The 21,647-nt window shown below is 42.8% G+C and overlaps 1 protein-coding gene across 1 annotated transcript in view; it reads right to left on the reverse strand.

Annotated features, from left to right (window-relative positions):
- LOC124141062 overlaps positions 1-21,647 on the reverse strand; it is a 67,883-nt gene that overhangs the window by 26,275 nt on the left and 19,961 nt on the right. Inside the window, exon 2 of the mRNA XM_046508945.2 lies at positions 16,596-16,703. Coding sequence (XP_046364901.1) covers positions 16,596-16,701 — 106 coding nt within the window. The 5' untranslated portion in view covers positions 16,702-16,703. The remainder of the gene's footprint in view (positions 1-16,595; positions 16,704-21,647) is intronic.

Consider the following 21,647-nt stretch of genomic DNA (forward strand, 5'->3'; position numbering starts at 1 on the left):
GCAACGTTGAGAGAAGATGTATGGGTGACCGTGTTCGCCAGTTTGAGTGCTGAGAGGTCCTAGACTAGAGGTTCTAATTAATGTTATTGTGGCGAAGCGACGTTGAGAGAAGATGTATGGGTGACCGTGTTCGCCAGTTTGAGTGCTGAGAGGTCCTAGACTAGAGGTTCTAATTAATGTTATTGTGGTGAAGCAACGTTGAGAGAAGATGTATGGGTGACTGTGTTCGCCAGTTTGAGTGCTGAGAGGTCCTAGACTAGAGGTTCTAATTAATGTTATTGTGGCGAAGCAACGTTGAGAGAAGATGTATGGGTGACCGTGTTCGCCAGTTTGAGTGCTGAGAGGTCCTAGACTAGAGGTTCTAATTAATGTTATTGTGGCGAAGCAACGTTGAGAGAAGATGTATGGGTGACCGTGTACGCCAGTTTGAGTGCTGAGAGGTCCTAGACTAGAGGTTCTAATTAATGTTATTGTGGTGAAGCAACGTTGAGAGAAGATGTATGGGTGACCGTGTTCGCCAGTTTGAGTGCTGAGAGGTCCTAGACTAGAGGTTCTAATTAATGTTATTGTGGCGAAGCAACGTTGAGAGAAGATGTATGGGTGACCGTGTTCGCCAGTTTGAGTGCTGAGAGGTCCTAGACTAGAGGTTCTAATTAATGTTATTGTGGCGAAGCAACGTTGAGAGAAGATGTATGGGTGACCGTGTACGCCAGTTTGAGTGCTGAGAGGTCCTAGACTAGAGGTTCTAATTAATGTTATTGTGGTGAAGCAACGTTGAGAGAAGATGTATGGGTGACCGTGTACGCCAGTTTGAGTGCTGAGAGGTCCTAGACTAGAGGTTCTAATTAATGTTATTGTGGCGAAGCAACGTTGTGAGAAGATGTATGGGTGACCGTGTACGCCAGTTTGAGTGCTGAGAGGTCCTAGACTAGAGGTTCTAATTAATGTTATTGTGGCGAAGCAACGTTGAGAGAAGATGTATGGGTGACCGTGTTCGCCAGTTTGAGTCCTGAGAGATTCACCCTGGGTCTCGTGTTTGCATGTGGTGTCTCCTGAGGCAAGAGACTCGACACGTTCGTAATATAGCTCTGTTCACCCAGCAGTGAATGGCTACCCGACAGGATAGGATGATAAATTTGTGATCGGGGTGGTGGGGTACACCACGTGGTTAAAGTGTGTGAAGCCAATTTCTGGTTCCCCTACCCTGATATTGCTGGAATGTTGGAATAATTTGACCCAGTGTTGAACAGAGTTAAAACTGGTCCCCAGTAACCAATGCTTGTGTTCTATCCTACCCCGACCTCATCGTGCGTTATGTTAGCCGTTATATACCTGGCATAATGCTGAGTATAGTGTTAAACAACATCTATTTCACATAAAGGTTTGGAAGGAGAGGCGTAATGTATATATAGATCGGCACAATTTCTACAAACCATGTCGCTCAGTACAGGACAATGTGTATCGCCTTTCTGAAATAGTATCCATAAGCAGCTAACTATAGCCGATGGGTGCCCCATGGTAAGCATATTTTTCAGTTAATGACGTTGTTCTCGGAGAAACGACCAGAGGCACTCTATCTGTACTATATATACAGGGAATCCAATTCATTTGTTTATGGGCACCACGCGAAAGTCGTATTGACAGTTCACGGTGTAGATGGGTCAGTGAGAGGGCGGTGGCCTACTCTATGGGAGGGTTATGGTAATTCCGACCGTACGTTGGGCTTACACAAGTAGTGGATGAGGCTAAAAATGGACCAAATGTCAGTAAACAGGTTTCCGATCTCGAACCATCAATGAACGTAGAGACGAAAGTAGTAGCGGTGGATGGATATAGCATCCGAGTCAGCGCCGAGCCTGAGCGTGTGGCTTCTCGTACCTTGACGTCGTGTCGCCTTCACTACAACCCCCTACTGTGCTTCGTGGTACCGTTATACGATTAACCGTTATCTGCCGTCGCCGTCATAAAGTCACATCATTTACGCTACATCAACGAGCCTCTTCAAATATTTACAAATCCTGTTCACTAACCACATTCGTTGGTCATGTTCGGCAGTGATGAAACTGGCGTTGCTGGAAAATCAATTTAGGATTGTCGAAAACGTCAGCAATCAACACCACAGTGAAACCTCGTTTGTACAGACGGTATCGTTGTCAGTGTTCGTAACACATGTCCGGATTAACGACAAGGGGCACGGAGCAACACCAAGGTGTTCTTGCATAGATTTCCAAACAGTGACCAAGACTGGTCCAGAATATATTAATATTATTTATTACGTACAGATTAAAAATTAAAAAAATGCAGCAAAGAGGGTTTGGGTGATCCTGGCACAGTCTGGCTGGTTAGGCTCATGAGGTCAGGGCCCTTGCCCCCTCTACACGCAGCCAAGACAGTGAATGGGACTTCTCCTAGGAAGCGCTGCCTAGTCAAACCCACCCAGAACTCTTCGGAGAAGGTGAAGACTCCCCAACACTGAAGCCTTTATTATTATTATTATTATTATTATTATTATTATTATTATTAATATTATTATCGTGATACAGGTAGAATATAGATGACTGCGGCCTGAATCAACATTCACTTACCAGCTGCGTGGCCTTCGCAATGCGGTATGGTATCACACACATCCTACGTGGCACCGTCACCATCCCTTACCCAACCCCGATTACACACCCCACCGTCGTCCCCACATTACTGTACATCATCTTCCTCCCAGGGGCTTGCGCATCTGGCTTTGGTGAGAAGTATTAGAAATGATAGAGGATTAGATTACTGGAACGTTGTGTGGCTTTGCTGAGTAATCCAGATTAGGACGTCGCCGACGGTGATGTGTGGTCGTCACACACACCGACCGTACACGTGGGTGCTGAATGATTTCGACATGCGTTTCATGCCTCCTTTATACACAATACCGTTAAGGGATGGACCATTAAGATAATATTTCACCAGGCTAACTGTCGCATCCGTCTCCGTTGCAAAGGGTTGGGCACTTTGTTTATTCACCGTGAATATATATATATAGGCGAAAGGCGATACACATTGTCCTGTACTGAGCGATATATATATATATATATATATATTCGCAAATACAAGGGGTGGTGAACAGTCCCTCTATTAATTAGGATATTCCGTGTGTCGAGTGAAATATCATGTTTCTCTCATCTCGTGAAGGGGGAAAAGGATATGCAATAATAAAGTCCACGTTAGTCCAACATCTTCTTTATCTCAGTTTCAGACATAGTACTTTCACTGTCTCATGACAGCTCTTCAACTGACAATGATATATGAATGACGTCATATTTATGATGATGTCATAAATAACAAACTGTGACGTCATATTGTATTTACACACTCCAGCGACGACACACGACTCAAAATTGATTCCACACATGAAAACCCCACACGATTCCACACATGAATCACATCATGATTCCCACATGACTCACAAATGATTCTACACCTGGAATCTCCACATGAATCCCAACCTGATTCCACACATGAATCCCAAAATGAATCCCAAAATGATTCCACACATGCATTCCCACATGATTCCACACATGTATTCCCAATGATTCCCACTTGAATCCCCAAATGGTTCTACACATGAATCCCACAGGCCTCCCCCGCCATGTTATGGCTGAAATATTGCCGTGACGTCAACCAATTCTCACATCTGAGACATGAAATTTCAAACCACATCATGGCGTTATCATTAACCTCGTTAATGATGGAATATTTTGTGTCACAAACAAACATATTTCTTCATTCGAATTTGCCTGGTGAAAGAACAATCAATTTGGGATGGGATGTGGGTATTGATGCATAGTATAAACGAAGAAAACTGACCTCGACTTCTTTTGTCGAACTGCGTAGCAATGTTGCACTTTACACATTCTTAGGGAGCATCCATATGCTTTCGGGTGTGTGTGTGGTGGTAGGGTGATGGTGTGTTTAAAATGATAAGTTTGTTCAGAAAGATGCCCAAAATGAATTTAAATTTGTTGGCAGTGGTGTAAAATTAAATAGTTTGTTTGTGGAAAATACCCAAAAGTAATTTTGCGTGTGTCAATAGTGAATATGAAGAGATTGCTTGATAGTGCTCAGGGAATATACACGTTGCTTGATACAGCAGGGGAAAAGTAGGTTGTCCACCCCTTTCAAATGAAATGGATGCTCCCTTATTGCTTTCGAACCTCTTTCGGTGTCAGTATGTTTCTATTGAAGACAACTCCATTAAGTAAGGTTAATTGTTTTCGGATGGGATGATCGAGAGATCAATGATAAGACTGCATAATTGTTAAACTAAAAGCCTCCTATGACGAGTGAGAAAACGTGAATAATTTCATTTGTGTAATGGGTTTATGTCGATAACCTGGTTTACATATCGCTGTTGTCCGTTATTCACCCAACGTCTCGTATACGCTACTGCTCATGTTTACGATGTTTGTGTACGACTTTCTTAGATTTCCATCTGTATTTTACGATATTGCCTGCGCCTGTTTACTATGCCTATTTGCGGTGCCCAAGATTGTTTACAATGTCGTTCTATGCCCGTTAAACATGTCTGTCTTTTCCTGCTGATAATGTGCCTCTATGTCTGTTTACAATGTCTGTCTTTTCCTTCTGACAATCTACCTTCATGCCTGTTTACGATGTCTGCCTTTCCCTGTTTACAATGTCCGTCTATGTCTGTTTACAATGTCCGACTGTGATTGTTTACGATGTCCGTCTATGCCTGTTGACAATGTCCTTCTGTGTCTTTTTACGATGTCCGTCTATGTCTGTTTACAATGTCCGTCTATGCCTGTTTACGATGTCCGTCTATGTCTGTTTACAATGTCCGTCTATGCCTGTTTACAATGTCCGTTTATGTATGTTTACGATGTCCTTCTATGCCTGTTTACAATGTCCGTCTATGTCTGTTTACAATGTCCCTCTATGCCTGTTTACAATGTCTGTCTTTTCCTGCTGACAATGTCCGTCTATGCCTGTTAAACATGTCTGTCTTTTCCTGCTGACAATGTCCGTCTATGCCTGTTTACGATGTCTGTCTTTTCCTGTTTACAATGTCCGTCTATGTCTGTTTACGATGTCCGACTCTGATTGTTTACGATGTCCGTTTACAATGTCCGTCTATGCCTGTTTACAATGTCCGTCTATGCCTGTTCACAATGTCCTTCTACGTCTGTTTACAATGTTCGTCTATGTATGTTTACGATGTCCGTTTATAATATCCGTCTATGCCTGTTTACAATCTCCGTCTTTATCTGCTGACAATGTGCCTACATGCCCGTTACGATGTCTGTCTTTTCCTGTTTACAATGCCTGTTGACAATGTCCTTCTATGCCTGTTTACGATGTCTTTCCATGTCTGTTTACGAGGCCTGTCGGTGTGTTACGATGTCTGTCTTTTCCTGCTGACAATGTTTCTCCATGCCTGTTTACGATATCTGTCTTTTCCTGTTTACAATGTCCGTCTATGTCTGTTTACAATGTCCGTCTATGCCTGTTTACGATGTCCGTGTATTCCTGTTTACAATGTCCGTCTATGCCTGTTAACAATGTTCGTTTATGTATGTTTACGATGTCCTTCTATGCCTGTTTACAATGTCCGTCTATGTATGTTTACAATGTCCCTCTATGCCTGTTTACAATATTTACAATGTCTGTCTTTTCCTGTTGACAATGTCCTTCTATGCCTTTTTACAATGTCCGTTTATGTATGTTTACGATGTCCGTCTATGTCTGTTTACAATGTCTGTCTATGCCTGTTCACAATGTCCTTCTACGTCTGTTTACAATGTTCGTCTAGGTATGTTTACGATGTCCGTTTACAATGTCCGTCTATGCCTGTTTACAATGTCCGTCTATGTCTGTTTACAATGTCCGTCTATACCTGTTTACTATGTCTGTCTTTTCCTGCTGACAATGTGCGTCCATGCCTGTTTACGATGTATGTCTGTTCCTGTTGATAATGTCCGTCTATGCCTGTTTACGATGTCCGTCTATGCCTGTTGACAATGTCCTTCTATGTCTGTTTACAATGTCCGTCTATGCCTGTTTACGAAGTCTGTCTATACCTGTTGACAATGTCCGTCTATGCCTGTTTACGATGTCTTTCCATGTCTGTTTACGAGGCCTGTCGGTGAATGTTTATGTCCACTATAGCTCGATGTTTTTTCGTTTTATAACAGTGCAGCTTGATGTCTGTCTCTGGCTCTTCAGACGCCATAAAATAAGGTTGTTCCTCCACAGCACTTCAACCTGCCCCCTCTCGGCAGTCAAGGGGGTCTCAGTACTGTAGCTCTGGATTGAAATCTACTCTCCGGCTGCTAATTCCGGTGCAATTAATGGCAGTACGAGAGGAATCATCTGATTTGGTCTTATCACCGCTTAATTGGAATGTTTAATGAAAACGTTTTAAAATAGCACCAATGTGCTTTTCATGACATTCCATCTCGTGCAAGATGGGTTTTTTTCCACACACCTCACCTCGTATCCAATAGAAGAGAAGGCTCGTTTAACACGGAGGCCTCAAGTGATTTTGTCAGACCCTTATATAACCAGAAGGGCATATCTTGACTCCTACGTCGCAAACAAAGCCCTTGTCAGCCTCATAAACAATTTATTTTCACAGTCACCATTTGTTCCGACAGTGCCAAATTGACATAAGCAAAGCTGTTGATTATAGACGAAGGGTTCAATAAATGAGGTTGTTGTGCTATGAACACTAATGGGGGTGGGGGTGGGGATGGTTGGACCCGGGGGTGGCTTAGGGTGGGGGGAGCTGCGCGTTGGTTGGTCTTATAAAAACACAACAAGCCCGGAAACTAATATCTGATATCCTATCAGCACCATGACGAATTACGTATGTGCGCTGCGGATTGTGATATGCAGGAAATTGTAGATACAGGTGTTCTCAAGAATGTTCAGTGTTGTCAAGAAATACGTACCAAAATACTTTATGCTTTGTCAAGGAAAAACAACTTTGTGACGGTACTTGCAGTATTTTGTTTAAATAAGATGCTGAGGTACTCGGAAAATAACCTTGATTGCATGGAAAATCGCAATTTGACGTGATGACGCACGTATATATTGATAATGCACAATAAGCAAATAACAGATGGGCCTTGAGATCGGTCAAATATAGCTTCATTGTCGTCTATGGCAAATTGTTCCTTGAGATATGGCATATTACAGATGACATTACGTATCTACAGCGCGTACAATCGAGAAGGTTTTCAATACGAAAGCGTCTTCGGCCATAATGTTTTGTTATAGCATCAATTTAATGCCATAGTTGAAAACGTAAAAAATGACAGACAGCAATGACATTAATGTTTATTTATCCGAAATATACAAATGAAATTGAATTATCTTCAGCTGTCAACAATGAATAAAAATATCAGAGAAACGCAAATCTCCCCAGGTGACCTGGAGGGGCGGTGGGTACCCTAGTGGTTAAAGCGATCGCTCGTCACGTCGAAGACCCGGGTTCGATTCCCAGCACTGGTACGAAGTATAAAGCCCATTCCTGGTGTCCCACACCGTAATATTGTGGGAATATTGTTAAAAGCGGCGTAAAACCATACTCCCTTACTCAAGTGACCTGGATATAAACCCCAAAACAACAAAATACACTGCGGTGCAAAAACAGTATACACCCATGTTTGATAGTGGCTAAAAATGAAATGGGAACTCGATGGTGATGTATGTGATGCGAGTATCATAGGTGATGCTATATGCATCGTACCAATGACTATCTCGCAACAAGTGACGTGCACATGACGTCTCAAGGAACATAGGGATCGCAATTTCACAGTTCACAGTAATGAGCAGAGTGAAGCAGGTATTTTCAAGTGTATATTCTTTTGTCCGGCAGTGTATGGGACCCGTATTTATGATTACCATCAAATCGCATATTGAACAACTAAACCAAGCTACACCGTGATGCCGCTTCAACCTTTGTACACGGTAACAATAACTGCAGACAGTCGTATGAAAGTAGTACCAGGTCTAAGCTGTAGTTGTACCATTGTTCAAAGCAAGCGACATTTAAAACGTATTCCTGGAATTGAAGAAACTTGCACGAAGGCCCTCGGGGCAGCGGGCAATTTAATCTCTACATTCAGTAAACAATGACTATAAAGTATCCATTAATGTCTGGCTACCTCGATAAATATCACAACGGATGAACTGGGTGAGTACGCGCAAGGGTTTTGTACGTAAAATATTGTAACCTTTTCCAGTCAACTTATCAAGTGTAAAGGGGGCGTCAGACGAAATGAACACCGGGCTAGGCTACATGTATTTCTGAAGGACTTCTAGGTGGCATGAATGGTGAACAAATATACTCACACATTATCAGCGATTTTCAAAACCTCTTATGAAAAGTGGGGCGGTCGGGTAGCCTCGTCGTTAAAGCGTTCGCTCGTCCTCCCGGGTTCGATTCCCGACATGGGTACAATGTGTGAAGCCCATTTCTGGTGTCCCCCGCCGTGATATTGCTGGAATATTGCTAAACGTGGCGTAAAACCATACTCACTCACTCTTAAGTTCATCCTTAAATTGAATGTTGACAGCAGAACGGACTACCATGAGTGAGTGCGTGTTTGGTTAAAGGGCGCCGTGAACAGTTCTTCAGTTTATGCGTGTTAGGATGATATTGGAGGTAATCCAGAAGTGTTGCATGTCTCAAACGTTTACCGCTGAGATACAATAGTACGAAATGAGAGTACGTGCTAACAAACTTGCATCTGGGATTCAAACCCTCGCTCATGAGTGTCTAGCACGACTGGTGAACATAACTCTACAAGGCGAATTGCGGTGCTTTAATCGAATTCCTTACCCGTGCCCCTTCCCATAGCTTCGTTTTCAGTACAATTCGAAATATGTAACAAATGTTATATTTGGGATAACACTTTCTTAGTAAAGTACAGATTCTCGTACTTTTCTTGAGTTGAGTCCCGTCCGGGATTCGAACCCACTCTCTCAGAGTTAGGTACCTAAATGCCAGTACACAAAGCCAGCGATCTAAGCCCATTCAGCCATGGAGGCTTCCACAAAATGGCCATGGTAGCCGTGTCAATTTACACTTGTCAGAGGGTTACACAAAGAACGTGATCTGGACTACTAGTTCAGGAAGATCTGGAAGTCTCGTTGCCTGAGTGGGTTAGATCGCTGACTTTATGTGGTGGCGATTAGGTTCCTCACTCTGGCAGTGGGGGTTCGAGCCCCGGACGGGACTTAACCGAAAAAAAGTACAAGAATCTGTATTTTACTAAGAATGTGTTATCACATTTGTTCCATTTGACCTTTTTCTAAATGGCATTGTGTGTTCAATTCGAATATAACATGCTACAATCAGCCGCCCAATCACACTTACGAGCAAGAGAAATATTGTGATGACAGACATGGAGATGATGACATCATTTCGGAAACAAAGTTATGATGGCAGGTTCAGAGCATGTGTAGAAAAATAATGTGTGTTTGTTTGTTTGTTTGTTGTTTATCGCAACACCAAGCTTTGTACCATCTATATGACGACGGTCTGTAAATAATCGAGTCTGGACCAGGCAATCCAGTGATTGACATCGATCCACGCAATTGGAATACGATGCCATGCATCAACCAAGTCAGCAAGCCTAACCACCCGATCCCGTTAGTCGCCTCTTATGACAAGCATGGGTTGCTAAAGACCAATTCTAACCCAGATCTTCACGGGCCTAGTAATAGAATGGCGATATGATACACTGGATAATCGATGATTAACTAGGATTTAATTACTTGACGGAGTATTACTGCTGAGGAGAAATCGAAAAGTAACCATTTCTTTAATGTGAAAACAGTAAAACTATAAGCAGTTTATGCATTTCACAATTGTATGGGTTTATTTAATAGTCCGGTGTATTGTTGAGATGAAGTATGTATTTAAACACATTTTGGTTCATGTAGAAATCCCTAGAAGCAATCTGCTTCCGTCGCCCTGTACTGTCCAGCGCCACCACTGTAAATTAGACGATCTGGACAATAACTAGACGATGGCACAAGACGGTAAAGTCACTGCCAGGTCATCAGTCACTCCAAAGCTCTCTGACGGAAGCTCTCTGAGTGAAATGACTGGTAATAGCGGAAGCAGTTAACAGAAGCATATCTGCTTCATACCGGTCTGTTGACTTTAACCCGCAGCCTCGACGCCCGCCATTCTCTTCTGGGTCATGGTTCGTTCCGTGTGACCGCGTCACCACTACCACCCCCTCCAGTGACATGGTGACGATGCACGTGATTAAACAACCACGTTGGTGGTGTACCTGACGATGCTGCCGCAAATACCATCAGCTGTGTGACGTGCGACCTCGCAGACAGAGCATGCTCTGTATCTTATCACTTTTTATCGAGGTCTATCGAGTACTTGCATAATCACAATTTATAATCTCTTTCAAACTGCATTAATTTTGCCTTCAACCGGAAGTGTATCCCGGTCATCACGTCACTCCGCGTTATTGACGAGAAAAGGCGATATTTCGGGACGCTGACGTTGAATGAAATTGTAAAATAACTTTTAGCACTAAAGAAGTGTCCTCGTTACTATAATACAGGGCAATCCGAGCTTTGTGGTACCTACTTGTGTAACAATATAACAATATTTCTCGGCATGTCGAACCGTGTGGGGTAGCTCTATAAACGGGCGAATTTGTACAAATCGGTGGGGGGTTGTCGGACTATACATAGAGCAAGGCGTAGGAGGAAGCTGGAATGGGTGAAAAAGAACGTTTGTTGTAAGTTGCAGAGAGCGCAGTCCGGAAGACGGCTAATGGTTGCTGGTGTGGAGATCGTATTGATGGTGAGTGAGAGGAGGATGGCGGCGGCGGCGGCGGGGAGGGATTAATGTGGAACGGGAGGGATTAAGCAGTGAATAGGTGGGGTGGGGGTAAAAGTGTCGTCTGGGTAGGGTCGTATGCATTGGCACCGCAGGATATGATGGCGTGACATGGCTTTGGTCGGTTTGTTGTTAAACGCCGCATTACGCAATATTCCAGCAGTACGACGACTGCGGTCTGTAAACAATCGAGTCTGGACCAGACAACCCAATGATTGATGTAATGAGCAACTTCTATCAACCATCACCAAAAGTAAATTTTAGAGGTGCACTCAATATTAATTTACCCTCGAAATTAAGGCTACTACGCATGCGTACACACAACCGGATATGGTACAGATTTGTACGGCCCGTGAAGATCCGGGGTAGAATAGGTCTTATGCTTGCCGTAAGAGGCGACTAACGGGATCGGGTAGTCAGGCTAGCTGACTTGGTTGATGCATGTTATCGATCCCAATTGCGTGGATCGATGCTCATGTTGTCAATCACTGGACTGTCTGGTCGAGAGTCGATTTGTACCTCATTTACTTTTTCTTACTTTTTGGTGTGTGTGTGTGACGGGGGTGGGTGGGGGGTGGGGGTGTGCTAAGCCTTCTGCTCGAGCCAACAGTGGGTGCAGTTTATGACCAGCATGAAGTACTGGGAAGTTGTTCTGACCCGTATTCCCCTCTGGGTAACAAGTACAAACAGGGTGTTGAGTATGGGACTATGGTGAAGGACAGTTGGATAAGGAGCATCCGCGTTTGTTTGTTCCTCGCGATCAGATAGCAAAAAGTCGATTTCTACACAGCAATTTGCCTTCAGATCATCATCTCCAGCAGGCAACGTGGCACTACATCATTTAACCGCCGACTGTCAAGTTACATTGTCGAGAGATGCTGAAGATGTACTCGGCCATTTTCGGCTTGCCCATTTTATAATTTTGGGGAATGACTTTGCTAATTCTTTTGTCCCTGGTTTAATTCCTCTCTTTAAAAGGGGGGCAAACAGGTAAAGCCTGAGTTTAAAAATATCAGTCCAGTATTTCGGGAACAAATTATTTTTTCAGAAAAATACAGGCAACCCAAGAATATTTAATATCTAATCCCTTCTTTTCGTCCAAAAGGTATGTCTATCCTAACAAGGTCGTGGTGTAGCGTAACGTAATACTATAGTATGTCACATACACAGTTTGAAATAGAGTTACGTTTCTGTATGTAAAATGATCACAAATACTAACTCAATAACCAGATATCGATTAACCCTTTAGTGTCTTTTATCTTGTTACGTTAGAAGGTTCCTTCACACGAACAGCTGTATTGTAACCAAAGAGCTGTGAAAAGAGCCCCAGTGTATCCCCGGTATCTATACCCTATCGATACATTGAGTGACTATTTCAGGATGTTTATTAATGATGCGTTGACATTTCCTTTCATCGATTGAAAAAATACTCGTTAGGAGAGCTCTGTGGCCAAACGTGTCGCAGAGACGATATTAAATAAGCGATGACAATGCCACCATCAGCCATATTCACACCGTCGGCTTTCACAAGGGAGTGAGTGAGTGAGTTGGGTTTAACGCCGCTTTTAACAGTATTCAAGTTATATCGCGGCGTGTCAGCTTAATATGGGAGGAAAGCCCGAAGTGATGCAGGTCTCAGACGTTTACCACTTCGGTGAAACCCACGAGCGCGGGTATTGTGCTGACAAACCTAGAAACATAATCGGGGCGAACCGGGATTCGAACACACAATCATAGGTTTCTGGCGTGCCCAAGGGACGCAACTCTGCACAGCGAATCACGGCGCCTTAGACGAGTGGGACACCCGTGCCCCCCTTTCACAAGGGAGATTCTGTTGAAGAACATGTCACACTGCCCGTGATGGGACCAGAAACCAATGTGGTGATCGGGTGAATACAATGGCTGCTGGGAATGGATATATGTGCTCATGCTACTGACCACTAGGCTTGTCCACACACGATAACACCTTGCATCAAGATATTTCTAAAACAAATTGTTCATTAAACTAAGCAAAAATAAGCGAAGTTTTTCTTAAAATCGTTTTGTTTAGTGGGAATTACGCACATATACAGTTACAATTGTGTCACGGCTTTAGGTTCTTTATATAATGTATCCTCATCAGGATTCGAACCCGGATCTAACCTTAATGATGAGCGAACACACTGTCTATTTGGCCACTAGGGGATGCATTACTTAGGGTTTACCTCACACATCGAGGGGCGGTCGGGTAGCCTCGTGGTTAAAGCGTTCACTCGTCACGCCGAAGACCCTGGTTCGATTCCCGACATGGGTAAAATGTGTGAAGCCTATTTCTGGTGTTCCCCGCCGTGATATTGCTGGAATATTGCTAAAAGCGGCGTAAAACCTCACTCACTCACTCACTCACACATCGAGCTAACATGCCGTGATACAACTTGAATACTGTTCAAAGCGGCGCTAAACCCAACTGACTGACAGACTCACTCACTCACTCACTCACTCACTCACTCACTCACTCACTCGGGGATGTAGGTGAACACGCATAAGAGAACGTGAGTTTGTGATGTAAACCTGGTGCTGTGACGTTTGGCATTCTGGATTGGTGTCTTGTTTCAGGTGGAAGTGGGCGGGAATATTTGTATTACCTGCGATATTCACTTCCGGTGTTCAAGGGTGAATGCCAAAGTGTGGCCGCATTGAAACATTGCTCTAGATACAGACCACTTTCAAAGTTTTATGTTGAGGCGGATGTCTTAAAGAGCTTCGTCAGGAAATTATGACCGAGAACATTTTTTTAGGCCGTTGTTAAACTGATGTTTTAATGGGACACCTAATAAAATCGTCTTCAATCTATGGTTACTTGGCGATTAAGTCTAGTGCGCGTGGTGGGTGTTCGCTCGAGTAACGCGGCATGGTAACACTATGGTAACTAGCGAGGCATTGTCCACCAATATGGGTACATGTTAAAGGTAGCTTTCGAGCAGCAGTTTCAAAAAACGTCTAGAGTGTTGGCGTGTGAAAAAATGCACGGGGCACTTCAATGTTTACTCAATCCGTTGTTTGTTTTGTGAGATACGTTTAATCAAGAAGTTGCGTTGCTGACTTCTTTAAAATAGCATAAGTTGACATGGATTCCGCGCTCCGTCGCTGTGGAGAGTTTCCACAGAAAGAACAAATATTTTACATATTTTACTTATATTTGATCCAAATTGAAGCGACAAAGCCGAGTTGTACGATTCCGACAATATCAGAAGCATGTGTGTATTGATCACTATCGATTAGTGATGATACAAGTTGTTGGCGAAAAGGTGAACGTAACCTGCCCTGTCGGTGGCACGCGTGATAAATACAAGCAAAGGGAAGTCAAGTATTCAAAAAAAGGAAATACATCGGACGTAATTTTTGTCAAGAATGCTGCAAATTTGGAATGTTCTTCACATTTTGAAAGCCTCACCAAAGCACAGATTGATGTAACCCTTTTGAGCTTGAGTCGCAAGACGCTCTTTAAAATATCGAAATGTATCTCAAAAGTTGTGAAATGAAGATAGCAAAGGCTGAACTGCTGGACACAAGACAGCAAGGGGAGTACAATTGTGACCATGGTGGGATGCCTCTATTACTTGCCCAAATGTCTTATCCCCGAATTTCACATCGACCCTATTTATATATAATCAAGCATTTTAAACGTTAAGTTCCTTGTACACTTACTGATGACATTTGCTTTTGTTTGGGCCACATTGTCCTGAACCTCAGAAGATTTTGTGAGCATTAAGTTCGTGGCTTTCTGACATTGCCAAACATCTAGCAAACCCTTTGATTTTTTTAGAATCAACATGGTAATACTCCCACTTGTCTCCAAAAACATTCTCTTTATACGTCGATTACGGATCTTTGGAACCCGATTCAAACCTGGAATGGAGATGTCTTCAGGTTTTAGAGTCAAGCCAAATGTTGATAGTACTGATGCCTGGTTTTGACATATTTCTTTCTCAATTTGGATCCTGACCTTATATTTAGCATTAATTTGCATTATTTGATATTTCACTTATTCCAAGTTCTTTGATCAAAATGCATTCTGTTTGACGGGGGTGCTTTAACTTTATTGCCGACACAAATCAGAGTTGTTTCTCCAAATCCCTCACAGAATCCCTCACATCTACTGTAATTGAGCCGGAGGTTTTATGTCTTGAAGTAATAACATGTCCATTTACAATGCGCCAGATCCAATTCACGAAGTGGATGCTCAAGACGCTACGTTATTATTATTCCAGTTGTTGGCTCAGGATGCACTCACATCTCATTCTCATCTCCCTGGTGAGTATACAATCCAAGCTGCCGTTTGAGGTGCTAGAATAAATCCGGGAAACACCATAGTTGGTCAGGGTATCCACCATATCGTCATAAACTTATCCTATTGTAAATGCGTCAAACATCAAAACTACAGCTCCAGGACCAAGCCAGCGTTATCCGTGAAGAACCGAGTTAGATTTGGTCTTCAGCAACCCATGCATGCCGTAAGAGGCGACTAACGGGATCGCGTGGTCAGCGAATCCCAATTGCGTGGATCGATGCTCATGATGTCAATCACTGGATTGTCTGGTTCAGACTCGATTATTTACAGACCGTCGTCATATAGATAAAATATTGCTGAGTGTGGCGTTAAACAACAAACAAAATAAACAAATATATATGTGGAACATCAAAAGCATTCGTTCGTCATGCCGAAGCCCGGTTCGATTCCCCACATAGGTACACTGAACCTCATTTATGGTGACCCCTGTCGTGATATTGATGGAATACTGGTTATTGCGGCGTAAAACCATTCTCACTCACCCACTGAATCTAGGCTGTGCTAGATATGTGAACGGTGCGAGCGTCGAATGAGATTAAATACGTATGCCAAGAGGTAAACCCCAGTAAGCTTCACGAAGGCGGTACGCAGTAGATTAAAGTATGTCCGAAAAGGTGCGCCATGCCTGAGAGTCCCTATAAGATCCCCCCACCCCCACCCCATCCCCTACCCACACCCCAACCCGTTACAGGGAGGGACTTATCACGCTCACCATTGGGCGTCTATTCAAGAACAAACACTGTAAATTCGGACAGTTCCTGTGAAATGGACGGATTGTTTTTGTTTAGTATTTATGTATCATGATCATGTATTAATGTTCTTTGTAAATATGATGACGTTCCTTAAGGTACCTGTCCGGTAAGAACGGTCTCCGGACTAACGAGGTGTCAGTATTTGTATTTTTTGACAAATTCCTCATAAAGATAATCCAAAAGTCGACCCAAACGGTATTCTTCCGAAAAGCGGTTCCCGACACACTTGACTTGCCTTTGCATGTGTTTGTGAGGTGCCACCGGTGGGGCAGGATGCGCACACCTTTTCACACCAGGTATCATTTTTGTTTTGTCGATTTTATACTACAGAGAACAGTCAGCCATCGTTGCCTTCTATGCATGGAAATGGCCGATTGCTGGGTATCAACTCGTTCCGACTTCACGAAGACTACGGTTAAGAGTTAGCAAAAAGTAACGAAAGCAAAATTACAGATGTATCATTCGAAACCGGCGGCTGACATTGTCTTTGACAGTTCTCCCAGTTGGTTCCAACGTAATTTCAGATAATGTCTCGAGGCTCTCTGGTCATTCACATAAAGATTAGTTGGACAAACATGTGAGCTGGATGCAGTGTTAATGTGAGGGTAATGCGTGTCACCAAACATTCGCTTACCGTAAACAGGCCGCCTGGAGTAGCGGGGAAAGGGAACGTAAAACCCGTAGACAGTGGTCAGAACAGCAAACAGGACACACAGCCAACGCTGTATGCTCACCAGCATATCTGAAACACAGCAGCGAGAATAGTGGTAATGACTGCATAGGCTCACCTGCATATCTGAAACTCAGAATCAAAGCGATAGGTGAGAATAGTGGCGTAGATGCTTATCTGAAAAAACTCGACCCCCCCCAAAAAAAATGAAGAAAAAAAAGAGAAAAAAAAAAGGGTATGAGTGAGAATAGCGGATATGACGCTCGACTGAAAGGCAAAACATATAAACGGCCAGGGAAATGAATGAATACACTTGAAAATTGGATTTGACAAAAAATTACAAACGTTTTGAAAACATCACTAGGCTGAAACCACTCGCCGACTCACTGCAAACTTAAGGTATTATGGTTCCGCATCATATACATCACCATCGAATAGCCATATTTGTTTGTTTCATGTTTAGCCACCATCACACATGTGCCTATACTTTCTTTTGCCAGACAGTTTATATGAGGGCAGTGAATAGGTCCTGATGTTGTAGTGCTTATCTAAAACCTATGGTATATGGTTGGAACATGGATATAAATGAATATGATGCATTGCTTATGAGCATTTTTTTAAAACAATGGATATAATGTTCACAAACATAGAACATCGAATCTAAAACTGGATGTAAAGATCTTCAGAATATCCTGAACAATGATCTCGGAGCAAGATAAAATACATGTGTTTCGAAATGGTCCTCTAGTGGTGTTACAAGAAGAGATGATGACCTTGATAATTGACCTTGAAAACATACAAGAGTTCACAAGCATGAGTAATTTGGGTTCCGTGATGTGTAGCGGCCTAATCACGACCACATCACCACCACATCGTAACATCACGACATCATGGCTTGCAAGGCGACGAGAACACTGTTTTTAGTGTGAACTTTAACAACTCCATTGACACACCCGGGCACAGATCAACAATACTATCGCTGTGACCACACAATACACAATCAGAACCATGGTCGAACCGGATATTCTTATGGACTAAGATCACCAAAGATCTATCCTTACTGAACAGCCATTGTAGCCATACGATACACAATCATAAGCATGCCCAGGGGCGTAATGTAATTATATACTATCGTGAGACATGTATATCCAGCCTAGTTTATTTTCACTCATTTTCTGACCGCCTCCGTGGTCTAGTGGTAGAGCGTCCGCCCGGAGAGCGGAAGGTCCGGGGTTCGATCCCCGGCCGCGTCATACCAAAAGATGGTACTTGTTGTTACCCTGTCTGGCGCTCGGCATTAAAGGGCTAAAACAAGGACTGGTCGGCTCGGAGTCAGTATACTGTGTCTGAGTGGGGTATTCATGTTAAACTGAGGCATGGTATCTCAGTGTGCTAGAACTATAAATCGGCATGAGTCCGGACTAGTACAAGCAGCCACACACACACACACACACACCAACGTGCATGCCCGTCGCTATATAAGTGCAATAATCTTGTACGCGACGTTAAACCCAATTTCACAACACCTCACCTCTTCTTAATAACGGTGTCCTCATACCCTCTATGAATCAGTATCGTCATTATACTTCCATGTCTCCCCACTCCATCCCCAAATCTGTCGTACCCTGTTTCCACCCAGAACCTCCCTCCATTCAGCTCTTGCTCGTGGTATTACATACCCGTTATTGGACGTTTCTCAATACGCTATTGCCTCGGGCTGATGAAGCCATATGAGTGTCGATTTTTCACATAATTGACACATCAAACTTGCTATTTTTTCCACTTCAAACAGAATTGAGTTTTGTTTTGAGTCCTAATTGAATAGAGGAAATTGTTTTATTGGTGAAACGACCCGCAATAGACGCTCGGAACTGGCCGGGAAGCTATTTTCAGAACGTCGATGAAGAGTATACAATCGGTCCGTCCGTTGTAGCTATATATAGATATAAACGCTGATGAGACTAAAATTTTCTTCATTCAGATAATATTTACTATCACTTGACCCATCTTTACGGTTTATGTTGGCAATCGATGATTTCTTGTGCTCCTCTGACGTGAAAGTGCTCCGGGCAAGGAGTACTGCCTTGACGTGTCGCTAGGTGTCGCTACGGGACTGTGACGTCACAGCGCGAGGACGGACGGCGTCAGCACGCGCTCGTTCCGCCAGCAGTTGACAGCAAGCAGACGACAGGAAATGATCAGTAATAGGCAATAAATGTATGGATTTCAAACATATACAAATTGAGCTCAATAGAGTTTACCAACAGATAAGAATAGTTTGGGTCGATGGCGAGCTGAGAGATAGCCAATATTGACTAAGAGAACGGAAATGTAAGAAAGAGTGTACGAGTAAAACGGCTCTCTATTCTGAGAAGTCGATCGCTGAATAGCTGAACTTAACAACGATTGTGATTGTTCGTAAGGACTTCCAAGTCTAAATCTTAACGTCAATTAACCTTGTCATTGCAGTGTTTTCTTAAAGAAACTTAGAGTTCTTTGTATCTGCACTTTATTGGCATAAAAATGACACTATTGAGTAATTTCAAGCATATTCCTTGAGTTGTACTCATGTGTGTCACTTTCAGCTCAAGATGTTTGACATTCACTTATGAAATTAACTTTTACACTAAGCGGTTTTATTGATGGCGATAATAATAAAGGTATTTAAATGGTGATATTTTGCACCTACGTCTCAAAGTTTACATCGCCATTAAACCAAAGGCGCCGTATCAGAAGAACGAAAAAAACGTTACCGTAGTACGAGCGTGGGCTTATTTCAGTACGTGCATGTTTAAAGCCCACGTGTATTAAATGGCATAACGTGTACTTTGACTTCCTTGAAGGACAAAACGTGATTAATCTATAATGAAACATTGATTAGATATGCCGTTTTAATGGTTTATCACAAGTGTAAAGTAATAACGCCCAAAAGAATAAAATAATCCCTTTCCATACAATAAAGATGGATTCTTTATATGAAGAGGTGTATCAACTTCAAACTGGTTCATTAAACGTCAATATTTTAACAGATATATGATCTGATGTGGTGATGCCCTGGTATGTCCTTCAACACGATCACGCTGACAATCTGTTGGCGCGTCCTTGGGCGAGGTCAAGGTCATATGCCTGTATCTCTCGTAAACGAGCTATAAGGTCGTGTCATATTTCTGTATTAAATATTGAATAAGGGTGTTTTTTCATTCCAGTCACTTGGAAGTTTCAGACAGACCTTGACCTCTTTCTGTGAAGGCACATGCGCGACTATGCTTGTCGTAAGAGGTGACTAACGGGATCGGGTGGTCAGGCTCGCTGACTTGGTTGATGCATGTCATCGATCCGAATAGGGTGGATTGATGCTCATGATATCAATCACTGGATTGCCCGGTCCAGACTCAATTATTTACAGACAGCCGTCATACAGCTGGAATATTGCTGAGTGCGGCGTTAAACAACCAACAAGCAAGCAAAGTAAGACACGTGCACTGATTTAGCAATGATTAAGTCATTGAATCTTACGAGAGCCTTGCAAAGTTGACCTACTTTAGAAGAGATAAAAGTGCTTTGCTATTGGCGGTGATCGTACACGTGCACTGATCTAGCAATGATTAAGTCATTGAATCTTACGAGAGCCTTGCAAAGTTGACCTACTTTAGAAGAGATAAAAGTGCTTTGCTATTGGCGGTGATCGTACACGTGCACTGATCTAGCAATGATTAAGTCATTGAATCTTACGAGAGCCTTGCAAAGTTGACCTACTTTAGAAGAGATAAAAGTGCTTTGCTATTGGCGGTGATCGTACACGTGCACTGATCTAGCAATGATTAAGTCATTGAATCTTACGAGAGCCTTGCAAAGTTGACCTATTTAGAAGAGATAAAAGTGCTTTGCTATTGGCGGTGATCGTACACGTGCACTGATCTAGCAATGATTAAGTCATTGAATCTTACGAGAGCCTTGTAAAGTTGACCTACTTCAGAAGAAATAAAAGTGTTTTGCTATTGGCGGTGATCGTCCACGTGCACTAATCTAGCAATGATTAATTCATTGAATCTTACGAGAGCCTTGCAAAGTTGACCTACTTCAGAAGAGATAAGAGTGCTCGTTCAGAATATGTAAAAGATGAGTGAGTGAGTTGGGTTTAACGCCGCTTTGAACAGTATTCCAGTTATGTCACGGCGTGTCAGCTTGACGTGGGAGGAAAGTTCCGAGTGATGCATGTCTCAGACGTTTATCCTTTTTAAGAATCAATATAGTGAGTGAGTGAGTGAGTGAGTGAGTGAGTGAGTGAGTTAAATGTTCAACGCCACATCGGCATTATTTCAGCTATATAGTGACATCGAATGTGTGAATAAGACTTCGGGCTGTCCTCCCACATTAAGCTGACACGCCGTGATATAACTGGAATATGTTCAAAGCGGCGTTGAACCCAGCTCACTCACTCACTCACTTAAAATTTCAGCATCTTTTCAACACGAGCTTTGCCAAACTGTCATCTTTGGATATTAATGATTCATCGAAAAGTCATCGCGATATATTGTGCCACTATACCAGTATCGTATCGGCAGCTCATATAAAATTGGATTTGACCCCAAAAATTACAAACGTTATGAAAACAGTCGCCGAAACACTGCAAACTCTTGGTCCAAAACATCTAAGATACCAGTATCAAATACATCACCAGCGACTAACCATTTTCTTGTTTGTTTCAGTTTTAGTCACATGCGTGTGTGTATTCTTTCTTTGTTTACTATTTTCTGCTGACATGTACAAGGAGTCACAAGGAGTCACCGGGCAAGTGAGTTGTCATGTGACGTGTTTCGTATGGCGATCTTACTATCGAGATATACATCGTGTCACAACGAAGGGCAGCGTTGCAACGCTAGTTATTTACACAAATATGCCATGTAGACGAAGGAGATCAGAACACTTTGCAAATTGAGAAACAGGCGAAACAAACACGATTTGCACGTGAAATAATAAATAATACTTAATGATGAATACAAATAAAACGATGTA

This window comes from Haliotis rufescens, unplaced genomic scaffold (genome assembly GCF_023055435.1).
Source record: "Haliotis rufescens isolate VD_foot unplaced genomic scaffold, xgHalRufe1.0.p SCAF_6, whole genome shotgun sequence".
NCBI lineage: Eukaryota > Metazoa > Mollusca > Gastropoda > Lepetellida > Haliotidae > Haliotis > Haliotis rufescens.